At 40.5% G+C, this 14,304-nt stretch overlaps 1 protein-coding gene across 1 annotated transcript; it reads left to right on the top strand.

Annotated features, from left to right (window-relative positions):
* The first annotated feature begins 9,283 nt into the window (after positions 1–9,283).
* Positions 9,284–9,958, top strand: LOC124328455. The gene is made up of 4 exons (XM_046787223.1): positions 9,284–9,317; positions 9,389–9,615; positions 9,703–9,816; positions 9,894–9,958. Exons 2-4 carry the CDS (start codon positions 9,414–9,416, stop codon positions 9,956–9,958), a joined length of 381 nt encoding a protein of 126 aa, XP_046643179.1. The 5' UTR covers positions 9,284–9,317; positions 9,389–9,413.
* The last annotated feature ends 4,346 nt before the right edge of the window (positions 9,959–14,304 follow it).

The raw sequence follows: 14,304 nt of genomic DNA, 5'->3' as shown, positions 1-14,304 counted from the left end.
AGACTGTGAAGAGGTGCAGCCAGAAGTGGCGCCACCGGGTGACGTTTTTTCAGTAATAAGGACTGTATCGGGACAGGTATTACGTACTTTTGGCAAATTTGAATTTCCGATCACAATCAATAAGGATCACACTTTTCTTCACTACTTCTACGTTATGGAAGCTCTGCAAGAAGACTGTATTCTCGGAATAGATTTTCTTTCAACGCATAATGTGAAAGTTAATACTAAAAATTGGGAAATCCATTATGACCACGCACATAATACGCAAATGTTACAGACCGATTGCCCCATATATAGCTTATCAATTGGCGAAACCAATTACGACATCCCATTAACCCCACATGAAGAAATAATGCCATGTGATTAAACCCCCATACTTAATCGCAAATCGTCGCATCCATATCAAGTAATACCCGCTTCTGACCCCAACCCTAACCCCACTCACAACCGCCAACCATTTAGTCTCTATAACGGCCCCGACTCGCTCGATAGGACAATTAAGAATAACCCCACAAGTGTTCCTTATTCCAAAATACAAATTGAACCGGAAATAGATTCCCCCAGTGCACCTATAACCATCAACGAAGCCGATATAAAAAATAATACAACGGACACTGACCCGTACGACATACCATTGAGCGAAAGAGACCATATTAATTTAGAACCATTCCGGCAATTTGACATAAAAAACAAATCAATCACAACCCCAGTAGAAAATTCGAATTTGACCTTAAACACCTAAACACGGAGCAATTGATAATCGAATTGGACGTACTTGACAAACACGAAAAACTTTTCTCCGATAAAGACTCAGAATTAGGATTACCTATTGACGTTAAGCACCAAATCAATACAGGAAACAACCCACCTGTTAGTATGAGACAAAGACGTACCCCCGAAGCATTACGACCACAAGTCTGGAAACAATTATACAACATGATCGAAAACAAAATCATACTAGTAAGTTCTAGCCCTTACGCCGCAGCTATCGTAATGACGTTGAAGAAAGACGGAAGCCTACGACAACGTGGATATTGGCAAATAGAAATAGAAGAGGATGATAAACATAAAACAGCTTTCATTTGTGAATTAGGAATGTTTGAATTCAATCGCATGCCCTTCGGTTTGACAAACGTACCTAGTACATTTCAGCGGGCTATGAATAATATTTTTCGAACGGTACTGTACAAATATGTTGTGGTCTACCTAGACGACATCATTATCTATAGTAAAACTTTTGAAGACCACCCTAAACATCTAGCTGAGGTTTTCTCGTTGCTTACAGATGCAGGCATGCGATTGAACCGCACAAAATGTGAATTTTTCAAAAAAAGAAATCGAGTATTTGGGATACACTTGCTCAAGAGAGGGCATAACCCCAAATAATAAGCAAATCGAATGCGTAAAAAATTATCCGGAACCGACTAACTCAAAATAATTAGGATCATTTATAGGCTTTGCAAGCTACTACCGAAAATTCGTCCGTGCTTTTGCAAAAATAGCACACCCCCTAACGGCACTCCAGAAAAATACAGCAATATGGAAATGGGAGGAAGAGGAAAGGGACGCCTTTAATTGTATTAAGCAGCGCTTAGCGTCTTAGCCTATCCTGAGCTATCCAGATTTCACGCGCAAATTTATCATCTATACTGATGCATCAGGATATGAAATAGTTGGAATAGTTGGAATAGTGGAATAGTGTTGGCACAAATGCAATCTTTTCCTCCCTCAGAAAATACAGATGGGACCGACGAAGCGAGTACCCACGAGATAGGCAACAGAGAAGTCGTAATAGCATAAACCTCGAAGCACTTAAAGAAAAAAGAAGCAGAACGATCGAAAACTGAAAGAGAGTGTCACGCCATCATTCACGCGATCCATCCCTTCAGAGTCTATTTGTACGGGAGAAAATTTGCTGTATTTACCGACCACAGTCCCCTACAGTGGTTATTGAAAAAAAGAAACCAGCTGGAAGACTCCATAGATGGGCACTTAAACTCCAGGAATACGATATGGTGATCGGTTATCGACCCAGGTAGTCACACCAAAATGCTGACCGCCTGAATCGCATTCCAAAACCGCCTGATCAAACTCCACCGATCATGGTTGCGACAGTGACTTCCACACCACATCCAGGAAAACCCCGTACAAATACAACTGTGAAGACTGAAATCAGTGAATGGGCTAAGTTACAACGAGCAGATAAATATTGTAAGACATTAATAGAGAAAATAGGTACAGAAACCAGCCAAAGGGCTGAGGACGAAGTTGAAACAGAACACAAAGTTAAAGAAAAACCCGAACATAGGGACGTAAAAGAAGCAAGCCAATGGGCTGATAACCAGTATATATTAAGCGACCATAGGACCAGGACCCGAAAAAGCGTCGAAGACGAAAATTATGATGAAAGAAATTTGAGAAACGAGGCCGATACGATCAGAGGGGATCACACGAAAAATAAGCGATATAGATGTAACGAAAACGGAGAAATAATTGACATAAATAACAGATTAATAGTGCCACTTGTTAAAGTGAAGGAAGTTTTAGAGGAAAACCACGATCACATGTTAGCAGGACATTTAGGTATAGCCAAAACCTTAGCCAAAATCAAAAGACAATACAAATGGCCGCAAATGAAACAACACGTGGTACTACATGTCAACAGCTGTTTAATTTGTGCCCGTAGGAAATCATTTGGAGGTACTAAAGCACCTTTGCAACCCGTTCCACCCGTTGTCGCGGTTTGGGAAAGGATTGAAATGGATGTAGTAGGATCGATCAAAGAGAGTAACAAAGGTTACCGATACATCTTAGTAATATCAGACTACGCCAGCCGATTTGTTTTTACAATCCCAATTAAGAATCAAATAGCATCAACAATAGCCAGATGCCTCGTAGATAAACTTATTACCAAATACGGTGCACCCCAAGCCGTACTAACAGATAGAGGAACCAATTTTTTATCAGTACTAGTGAACGAGATATGTGTACTTTTCAAGATCAAACAAATGAGAACAACATCATACCACCCACAGACAGATGGCCTGGTTGAAAGATTCAACAGGACACTCTGCGACATGCTTGCATGTTATTTAAATAAAGAACCGAAAGAATGGGACAAATACTTACCTTTTGTCACCTTTGCATATAATACCGCCATCCAATCAACATTAAAAGAAGGTCCATTCTACTTGTTCTTTGGTAGAGCCTCCCTCTTACCAAACAATATAACAATTAACCCTCGATACAACACCAGATACGACGACCATAATGTTTTGAAGAGAAATGGGAAAACGCTTAGAAACTTGCACGAGAACATCTATTCAAGGCACAAACAAAACAAAAAGAAAATTACGACAAAGGAACAAGGACCAGTAAATATACCGTTGGAGAAAAAGTGCTATTGCGAACACCACCATCAGCAGGAAAATTCATAAATCGATGGAACGGACCTTTCATAATAACCAAAAGTTATTCCAACATCAATTATGAGATCGAAAGTTACCCAAAAACTAAGCAGAAACCGTTCGTAGTTCACAGCAACCGATTAAAAACATACACTGAACGAGTACCCGAAATCCCGGCAGAGATACAGAGAGAAAGAATGACACAACCGGCAAAAGCAGAAGAAAAAGGACAAAATATCGCATTGGGAGTACAACACCAAGACAAATCATCTCAATGCAACCAGCCAGTAAAACGTGAACGAGGTCGGCCTAGAAAAAACATAACAATCCCTCCTAAACCAAATCCTACCACAAATCCTACCACTTACCCGAACCGGAGAACCCATCCTCACCCAAATACCTGACGCCACGAATCATCACGAAGAAACGCTGACTTCATACCTAACTACGCCCACAGGCTGCCGCGAAGAGATGATACATACCGACAAAATTATCCCAATACAAGATCAACAAGATCACAGGCCCGATATCCACAGACCTAATATTCTTCAAACCCAATTCCACACACAGATTACGATAACATATGCACTCCAGTCATCCCCAAAATAGACGTACCAGACATTGCAGTGACAAGGAACGGGGACGGACAATTTGTTTATCATATACCTATAGCCAAAAAACCATACCATTCCTACCGTAACAACCAACGGCAAGACGGGACATCATATCGTGACGAGCCCTACCTTCCTCGCCACAGCCCACATGACAGAGCACACTCACAACAGACCAGATACAACTTACGACAAAGATTTTAAAAACGAAACGGAACATCCCTGTAAATATTTACCTTATTTCTACACAGATAGCCATACATATAACCGGACTCATCTGCATAATAATCACCGTAAAAACCGTTAGTAATCTGTATATGCCTGTCTGCGATTGCAACAAAGCCAAAACTAGAGGAATACTTTATGTAAATCGACCCTATTATTGCCAACCAAACAAAGCAGCCACCCTACACCACCGACGCTTTGACACCAATTATACGGTCGTGACCAAACAAAAGCCAACCAGAACCTGGAAAGGATGGTCTTGCAAACAATGGGTCAAATCGAAGAAGATCATCGGATATTTTTGGATAGGAACCTATGATACAACGTATAACCAAGAAACACACCTAGTAACCCCTTTAGAATGTTGGGAGATGGTAAATAGCCGAAAATGTGGAGAAAACGCTATGCAGTCCAGCGCGACAAGTCTGAGCTTCACCTCTTCACCCATCGGAGAAGGAAAATGGTATGCTACCAGAGAATATCACGTCCTAAATTGCCTAGCAGAAGAAATCACACTTAGACAAGATACAACAGAAGGACCGATCAAGAGCCATTTCGGAATGCTTAATGCAACCCATGCAGACCGACAATTCAATCATAATCACAATACTATAATATGGGGAGAATTAAAGCAAACCGATGCTGGGACCACACCACTCTTACACGGAATGGCCTGTGTGGAATTTACACAAACTGCCGAAAATAATAACATCAGTCGCCTAATAGACAATACGCGTCAAATAGAAATAACCTTCTTCAATAATCCCGACGCTAGCGAAACAAAACACCCTATATTCGCAGTTGAAGGAATGCCGAAAACATTTGTGTTGTTTCCTGACACCACAAACAAAATGCTTTTTCGTATCTATTCAAACGTATTTGTGCCATGTAAAATTTCAAACAACTTGAAATCAACGCTATGCAGGACACTACTACAAGAGAATGAATGGAAAGAGTCACCCGAACACAGAATAAGGAGGTCAATAGATTCAGAAATCCAATTCCTCTTAACACACGAGGACGAGGAAGCAGACTCTGCCGGAAAGCACCTCTATAGCATATCTTATGCATGGGGAAAGCTAATACTTGGCACACCCAGGATGATTCCCAGCTACGACAAAACAAAAATTGAAAAAGAAGTCCAAGTATTTATGACATATGAAATAAACAAACCAGCAAGAAGAATAGAGCTATATAGTGTTATGGATCCTACCAAGCCATTACCAGACGGACGTCATTTTGAATATATAGTAGACCACACCATTCGCATCAAACAAACACCCTTTTGCATGGTAGCATTGAACAATTCTTTTATTTCGTTCAAAAACTGCACCGAAAAAGTATCACACTGGATTTACGACCAACAAACGAATCAAATAATCTGTGAAGAGAACCATTTGTGCATAACGGCGATCGAACTTATCAACAAGCTTGAAATGTCCTTGATCTTGACTGCTTGTTGTCAGGGACTTGAGATTTTAACAGCGCAACAATGGGTCTTCGAACAGATTAACGTAAACCCGTACATTATTGAAAATTTCCCCGACACCACCCTAGACGAAATGGAAAAATTCCGCCTAGAACAACGGAGAGTAGTTACCACTACTATTAATTCACCAATTTTTGGAGGACTACTTAAGGTCAACCAAGGACAAGGAAACATAGTATGGGACCTTATCAACTGGGGACTCTTACAAACAGAAGAGGACAAAAACAAGAAATGCGTAACGTATCACGGACTAGGAAACCCTCTAACCTTGGAAACGTGTGACCAAAATTGGGTTCGTCGTCAAGAAAGTTTGAGAAAATATATCACCAGCAATATAAACCCGTTAGTTCAAACCCAAACATCTGTAACAAACTGTAGCAACGCCGCGACCACTGGACAAGCTCTAGAATACTCACCAGATTTCACAATTCGACCATTTAATACAAATAACTGCATAAAAGCAAACATCACTATGTTAATCCTAGAACATTGTGCAGACACCAGTTCAATCTGGGGAACTTTTGACCACACCGGACAGTTTAAGGCATCAGACAGAACCGGCCTAGAAATACCAGGAACAAATCGAAAGTGCCTAACACCCAAGGGTGTCCACAAGTTTCGGCACTTTTTTTCGGCACTTCGATTTCGTCGTTTTCGGCACCCCATGCAAACCACACTTCCTCGATTATGAAAAAATATTGTTTATTTCGGCACCAAATTTGACCGTTTCGGCACCAATTTCGATCGTTTCGGCACCAACTTCAACCGTTTCGGCACCCCATGCTAACCACACGTCCTCGAACATGAAAAACTATTGTTTGTTTCGGCACTAAATCCCCTCCAACTTTTCTACCATGTCCACCACGTCCACCACGTCCTGCATGTCCATTTCCCCCACGTACTAACTTCCCTGAATCCTCGCCAAGCTCAAAATCGGCAAGCCGACTTGGCTGCTTTCTAACTCTGGTTGGTCTTTCCATTGCACTTTAGAAAAATCGACAGTGACACAAGAGAGACTACTATACTATACGCAGAATAGGAAAAGGGTTTCAAAATGTGGTGTTAAAATTTTAGTTGGTGACAAAATTTTATTAAAATCCAATAAATAAATCTAATAATAAATACAATAAATACAATAGTGCCGAAACGGAAAAACATAGTGCCAAAACGGAAAAAAAAGTGCCGAAACGGAAAAACACATACACGCCTGGCACCCTTCCAAAAACATGACGCCTGGAACTAAATCTGGCGGCGGTGCCGAAAAAGACAAACTCAGTGCCGAAAACGCCAAAAACAGTGCCGAAAACGACGAAATCAAAGTGCCGAAAAAAAGTGCCGAAACAGGTGGCAACCCAACCAAGAATGGAAGACTAGGCCTAGGCCACTGTCACGACAGAATACGGCGTCAACATTTTTCTTTCGAATACAAAAACCCATATTAAACAAAAACATTGTCTGCCGCAGCTATTATAGCTTGGCATACCGATCAACAATTAAATGACAAACCGCTGGATAAACTCCCGCCCATCATACAACGCGACACGGAGGACAAAGTTCACACAAACAAAAACCCAACCAACCAGACAATACGGCAAGCCAACGCGTCCAACACCAGTCAACCCCCTTTACAAGCTGCAAAGCTGATATCAGTAAATACAACAGCAAAGGCAACTACAGCCACAACTAGTGTAAAGCCACCCATTACCACTACCATTACAACTACCCCTAAACCAACCACTACCACTACAACAAAACCAACCACCACCACTACCACTAAACCTACCACTACCACTAAACCTACCACTACCCCTAAGCCTACCACTAAACCTACGTCGCCAATAAAATCAGCAAACAACACAATAAAGGAACCAGTAAAAAATGAAACATTGCTATTCACAAAACCGATACAAATAGCAAACCAAATACCCGATTAAAAGCCGACGGAACCGCCTAAAGTAAACATGACATCACCCCCGACGAAACCAACAACAGTATCTCCATTGACAACAACAACGACCCGTCTACTAGGAAAAAATTCATCTACAGAAAAACAAAAAGAACCGCCTAAAAAATCCGCCAATATTGAAAAGCCGACGGAAAAATCAAAAACAAATAAAACTGAAACTTCAGATAAACCGACAGACAATATCGAAACGGCTGATCGTAACAACACAGACAACCAAGCAGATGACAGCACAGAAAAATTGACAGACTTGCCAAAGGACATTAAGGAATTTAACCAAATAGTGCAATATCAAATCGGAAAAATGCACGAACAGTATAAACAAAGAATTGAAACGGAACACGAAAACAGATTAGCCAGAGAAATACGAGAAATGTATTGTCAACTTTCAAATATGAAGGAAATCCAAGCAATAATCCTATCCCAAACTAACGGCATTCTAGCCACAGCAGCTCTAGGCCTACCCGTCTGTAGCAGAATACAAGGATTCGGACAGACCATGGTATTGCAGCAATGCGCAGTTAAAACAATATCCTTAACCGCAGTGGAAACGCAATGCGGATTTCAACCATATTTTACCTACGCCGAAGGAAACTTTACAATCGGAATGGACGGCTGGTCTATCCACCCATATTCCGACTGTTTCTGTAAATTCCAATACGTAAATTTGAACGGAAACCCTTTCTCCTGGGAGCATAACGGAAGTTACGGTGAATGGGTAAAACAAAAAGCAACCATTCAAACCACCCATTTAGACTTAATCGCCGAGTTTGAAGAACTTAAACTTAACGATTTTGACTTCGCGTTAAAAGCCCACCCCGCACATAACGTAATGGAAATGGAGCAATTAAATATCTCGAATGATTTAGTAGGACGACTTCACGAAACCGAACCAAAAGCCCTATCAGATATCGTTGTAACAGAAGAACAAGACAATACTATCGGATCCATGTTTTCCTGGTTCGATACTTTAACAAGCGATCTCCCACTCAACCGGACCGAAATACCCTCTTCTGGTGGAGGTACTTTTCGGATCGTAATCCGGAAAATGTCTCTAAAAATTCGGACTAGGTCTATTCTGTTCAGAATCGCAAGGCGATTCCATCGGAATAAAGTCCGGATTTTTAGCTTTTCCCGTTCACGAGATAATTACGGTTGAAAATCCTGAAATATCACGAAAACCCGAACTCTCCCCCTCCGTCTACATCACTTTTTGCCGTATATTCGGCGTTAAAAAAAACTAATTCATAGGAAATGTAGCTCGTTCATCCTTCTATGCAAATCCAAAAGGGTTTTGCGAAATGTTGTAAGATGCCCGAGATATCACGATTTTCGTGAAACCCCCATTTCTACCTAATTTTTTGGCATTTCAATCGGCGTTGCCGATTGTCGTATATCTTCCTTTCTCCCCCCCCCCCCTCCCATCTGTTTTTCATGTTTCGCTTCTTCCCTTTGTCCTATATACGTATCAACAGTCTTATATATCGATACGCAAGCCGCGTTGCATCGATTCGGCTGGACTTGGCATTTTTCGACAGTCGACGTCAAGCATTACATTCTAACTTGACATCTGTTTACCAGAATATTTGTTATTCGTCTACAATTATTTCGTCAAGTCAGTGGTAAGTGAAATTAGATAGACATGTAAACTTTCCCATTGAAATTTCTGACTTGGTAGAATATGTCTGTTTAGGTACGCAAAAGAGATTCTTTTCATTATGCACTGGGAGCTGTTGGAAGAAAATTCTGGGGTGTTCTACAGTGATATGTTGGACGAATATTTCATTGCCGATGATACTTCTGCATCTCCTGAAGAAGTAAACAGGATTATTCGTTCCCATAAACTTCTTCAACCAAAGTACGTAGAAGAGGATGAGGATGATTGTTCAGTACATGGGGAACACAAAGACACTTCAGCAGGTAACTATGTAACATGAAGTGTAATTGTTTATTCATCGATAGCTTGGACAAGTGTTTTATTTCTGTTGATCCTTTTACACTCTACAGGTCATGAGGAAGTCAACAAGATTATTCGTCCCAATTCCATTCTTAGACCACATCATGCTCAAGTAGATGACGAAATCTCTGCATTACGTGGACAAGACCAAGACACTTTTGCTGGTTAATTTTGTCATGTGGTATCTCATTGTTTGATATGCCCTTCAATTCATTCTATGTTTATATTGCATGCGTAATAGGTGCGGTTGCAAGTGCCAGCGGAAGTTGGGTGGTCAGCATCGGAAACATCCCTTGGAAGAATTAGAATTCTTTTCAAAAATCACTTATAAACTTGTATTGATGTTTGAAATGATATAAACAAAAGCAATTAACTTTTCATTGGCAATAGATATGGTGAAGGTCATTAGAGAAAACAAAGCTTAGAACAGTGAGAAATGTAGAGGTTGGGTGCGCAAAATGGAAAATAGCAAAGGGTGCAGAGCAAAAGCCTTTCAGACGAAATTTTTGGACATAAATAATTTAGTTACATGGAAATCACTGTGTAGGAGAAACCTCTCTACTTGGATAGATTATTTTTGCGTGCAAATGTCACGTAAAGTTGTGCGTCACGTGCCATCTGTGCTCAAGATGTGGATGCAATCACGATGGAAAGGAAGTTGATCAAAAAATTTCGCGGAAACGAGGATGCAAAGAACCAAAGGGGGTCGAGGGCGAACCAAAAAATAAACGTGTGTGTGCTGATCATTATGGAAACAGAGATGTTTCAAACCGTATTCTTCGTAGTGTTAGTGTTCCCCTCATTATTCCTATAACCAAAGAGAAGATAGATTTGAGAACGGAAAAATGTGTGCCTGTAACCAATATTACAGAATTGTTTCAAGTGTTAGAAATGGACGGCTCTCTTTCTGTAAGGAAAAATCTCCCAGCCGTACAAGTAAGATGTGACGTCAACCAGTGGCAAGATACATCATCAGATAACTGTCGAATGACGGTACAAGTGGGGCCAGACTAAATCGTGTGCGTGTGTGCGTGTGCAGACTAAATCGTGTTTTTTCACCGTGTTTGTCGTCTGCTCCGCCCCGAAGGGGAGGGGCTTAAGGCCGTGTGGGGACACACGATTTGTGCTATATCGTGTTGAAAGTCTGTTATTGTTGTTGTGGAAGTAATTAGTCAATCATTATATGTTATGTTTGAATGAGTTATTTTTATTTGTCATGTTTGTTTAATGAATTGTGTTACTAAAATTGATTTGTTAATAAAACATAATTCCCAAATGTTTCAGGTGTCAAATGTTTATGAATTTGTTAAGATAGCCCAACTTGGGCTAGTTTTACAAAACTTGAAACCGTTGCCAATTGGCAAAGTTAAATAAGTGAAATTTCAATTCTGGAACGGTCTAGATTTTGATTTAGGATAGTAAACTGAAACCGTTCCCAAGTGTTAATTTTAAATTGCAATTCTGGAACGGTCCAGGTTTTTTTCTAGGTTATGGTGGTTGTAGAAAAATTAAACATTCCCAGATGTTAATGTGAAATTCCAAATGTGTAACGGTCCAGGTTGTGCTCTGAAAATGAGGGATGTAGGGGAAAGAGGGATTGCATCCGGTCACAGTTTGCATTGCTAACATGAAACCGTTCCAGAAGTGAAATCAAAAGTTCATTATCAATTCACAATTGTTTCAGTCAACTGACTAGTTGGTGAATAGATAAATGAATTACAATTTTAATAGTATTCCTTGTCTGTGAAAAAAGAAATAATCTGTTGATAGTTATTGTAACTTGTTTTATTATTATTCTATGAACACTTTGTAACGTTAACGCATTTCTTGATGTGCAGCCTATTATGTATAATATGTGTATATAGTGTAAAATATATAAATCATGTTTTCATTTCAATAAATAATGAATTCATCACCTTAAACATTAATGAAACCTGTTACTGTGAATGTATTTCTGAATTTATGTAAGAATTAATCAAAAATAATGATATCAAGACACATTCATTCACAAATTTCGCACAGCCAAATAACTTTCTTCGGGTTTTCTGGAAAATTAGTTACACACATGCGGTGAAACCATTCAAAACATTTCGAACACTCAATTAGTTCCCAATCTTTGCTTGCAAGAAAATTTGTTCTTCGGCAAACACAAACACATCACCTTATTTGCATAGCAATTTTACTTCTTCTTTCTTGTAGTTATTTTATACAATATGTAAAATATACAAAGTATGTATTTTTTAAATATAATAGATCATTATTTAGTTGACATTGACATGCTTGTTGAGTGATAAATGAAATGATGTAAAAATATTCTGTAATAAGAGCATAAATTAAATTTAAATAGCACCATATTGATGAATAACTGATTATGGAAGTGTAATGAAATGTCGACTAGCATTTTAAGTGATTGATAAAGTAAAACATGAGATATAAAATACATACATTTTATAATTCAGGCATCAAATAAATTAAATAGTACTGTACGGTACTGTAGCGGTAAATAAATTATTAAAGTTTTGGATAGAGTAGAACATTATGGAAATATTTCTGATTCATTGAAATGAAATTTTGAAATGCGAACGCTAGAGGGTGTATCTGTATATATTGCTTATCCTTATCCTCTTGTTTTGTTCATTGCTGTGATTAGCAAACGTTTGCACGTGTTTTAAATGAAACTCCGTTCAGGAAATCGTAAAGCCGAGGTAAAGTGTTATTTATGCATTTGTATTATTTCTTATAATCTGTATGTTTCATAAATATTTCAAGAAAATAGTAATGTTTGTGTAATTAAAAATTGTTTGTGTTATTAAAAAAATAATTTGACATCGGTCAAAGTTGACTCAACTTGGACTGATGTTCTATGAAGTTGAATTCCTTTAATTTTTGAGAACGGTCCATCTAAGAAAAAATTTACTCAACTGGACCGTTCGATAATGTTAAAGTTTTGTATCATTTTCTTGGAACGGTCCATGTAAAAAAAAGGTGTTTTAATGATTTCTAAACCAGCGAGCGCGAAACCACCCGTGGAATTCTCCGGATCCGTCTCAATCAAGTCAGCTGGAAACTGCACCTTGTTACCGATCGTCCCGGTGATTCTCAAAGCAAACGGGAAGGAATTTCCGCTCTACGCGCTCCTCGATTCCGGGAGTGAAATATCCGCCATCAACGGAAAAACCGCGGCCCTCCTCAACTTGCATGGCGAAGAGAGAAAGGTGACGACGGGAACCGTTGAAGGTGTAACAAAATGTGTCGACCGTCCTATCGTCAATTTCATCGTTACTTCAAGAGATCATCGCCATTGCTTCGACATCTCAGATGTCCACGTCCGGGAGAATTTCAAGCTGGAAAAGCATCCCTTTGACCTCGATAGCCTCGTCAAAGAGTGGCCGAACCTGAGTCGTGTCCCAGTTTGTCCCACGAAAAGGAAGAACGTCGATATCTTGATTGGCCAGAACCATCCCGCGGCCATCGAAATATTTGAAATCCGTAAACATCCGTCCAATCAACGAGCCCCTCGTGCGTACCTGACAGCTTTCGGTTGGTGTATCGCAGGGCCAAGTGGACAACTCAACGAAAACCCGCAAAGTAGTAACCATTCCGAGTCAAGAAGAATGGAACGTGACCCCGTGCAGCAGCAATCCGTCGAGGCCGATCCTTCATGCACGAAAATGAACATCATCAGGCCCACCGTTCCGAAAAAAGGAGGAGCTTCAAGAGGAGTTTCAGCAGACGACGTACAAGCTGGCTCCACTCTCAATCCTCAACAAATCCCACCGAACTTGCGTCGAGATGTAGACGACTCACGGGCCGGCTTTCAAGTTTACAAGACCGCAAATTTGACCGAATTGGTCCCGTTTTCCGACCATCGTGTTCTGCAAGGCGTCGGCGGACGAATCAAGAAACCACCGCTTCCGATTGGTAGCCGTCAATCTACCATTTCTCCTCGCTACGAGCAGGTGCCAGAGCCTTTTCTCGACTCTATACGGGATCGGGAAGGTGCGCTTAGCACAGCGAAGCGCAGGGCCGGCGATGTTGCCGTTCTTAAGCCCGCCAAAAGCGTTTCCCCCAAATTGGATCTGGCAACTCCGCGAGGGGGGTAAGGAAATCGGAGACGAAGGGCGGAGCTTATCACCACGAGACAGTTGGAATCTTTTCGCCGCGCGACACACAGCTCCGCTCCGTTTTTCCTCTCCGTTTCGGCTTCTCCAGCACGTGCAAAGTTTCTTCCTGGGTCGTCACGTACCGTGGCGTCCTTTACGTTCGTACTTATTTAAGTTAATCGTGTGTGTGTATTGTTTGTGTGTGTGTGTCTTGAATTGTTGGAGCCCGCGACGGGATCTCCTTTCTGGATCACACTTTTGATTTGTGTCGAGACGCCAGGTTTGGCAGCCATTGTGTTCGTCTCTCGTCCCGATTTCACTTTTGTGCCTGTGTTATTTGTGTCTATTGGCAGGCAACCAGTAGACTCGTTACAAATACATTGGCTTGACTTAATTGACGTTCCGTTTGTGTCTTTTCCGTCCCGTAACCCGCGTGGTGTGGCAACAAAATACGAACTTAGTTCAACAGTTCTTCAACGAGCGCAACTTGTTATATTATAAAACAGAATCTCACTGGTACCACAACAAAAGTGCTTTACTGTTACAAGT

This window comes from Daphnia pulicaria, chromosome 3 (genome assembly GCF_021234035.1).
Source record: "Daphnia pulicaria isolate SC F1-1A chromosome 3, SC_F0-13Bv2, whole genome shotgun sequence".
Lineage (NCBI taxonomy): Eukaryota > Metazoa > Arthropoda > Branchiopoda > Diplostraca > Daphniidae > Daphnia > Daphnia pulicaria.
The sequence above is the reverse complement of the archived record's forward strand: the minus strand, read 5'-3'. Positions and strand labels throughout refer to the sequence as shown.

Bases quoted from the DNA above. Each gene is read 5' to 3' on its own strand.
- LOC124328455 (XM_046787223.1), top strand. From the start codon at position 9,414: ATGCACTGGGAGCTGTTGGAAGAAAATTCTGGGGTGTTCTACAGTGAT. The intron at 9,616-9,702 runs GTAACTATGTAA...TACACTCTACAG, and splicing joins ACACAAAGACACTTCAGCAG to GTCATGAGGAAGTCAACAAG. The intron at 9,817-9,893 runs GTTAATTTTGTC...CATGCGTAATAG, and splicing joins AGACCAAGACACTTTTGCTG to GTGCGGTTGCAAGTGCCAGC.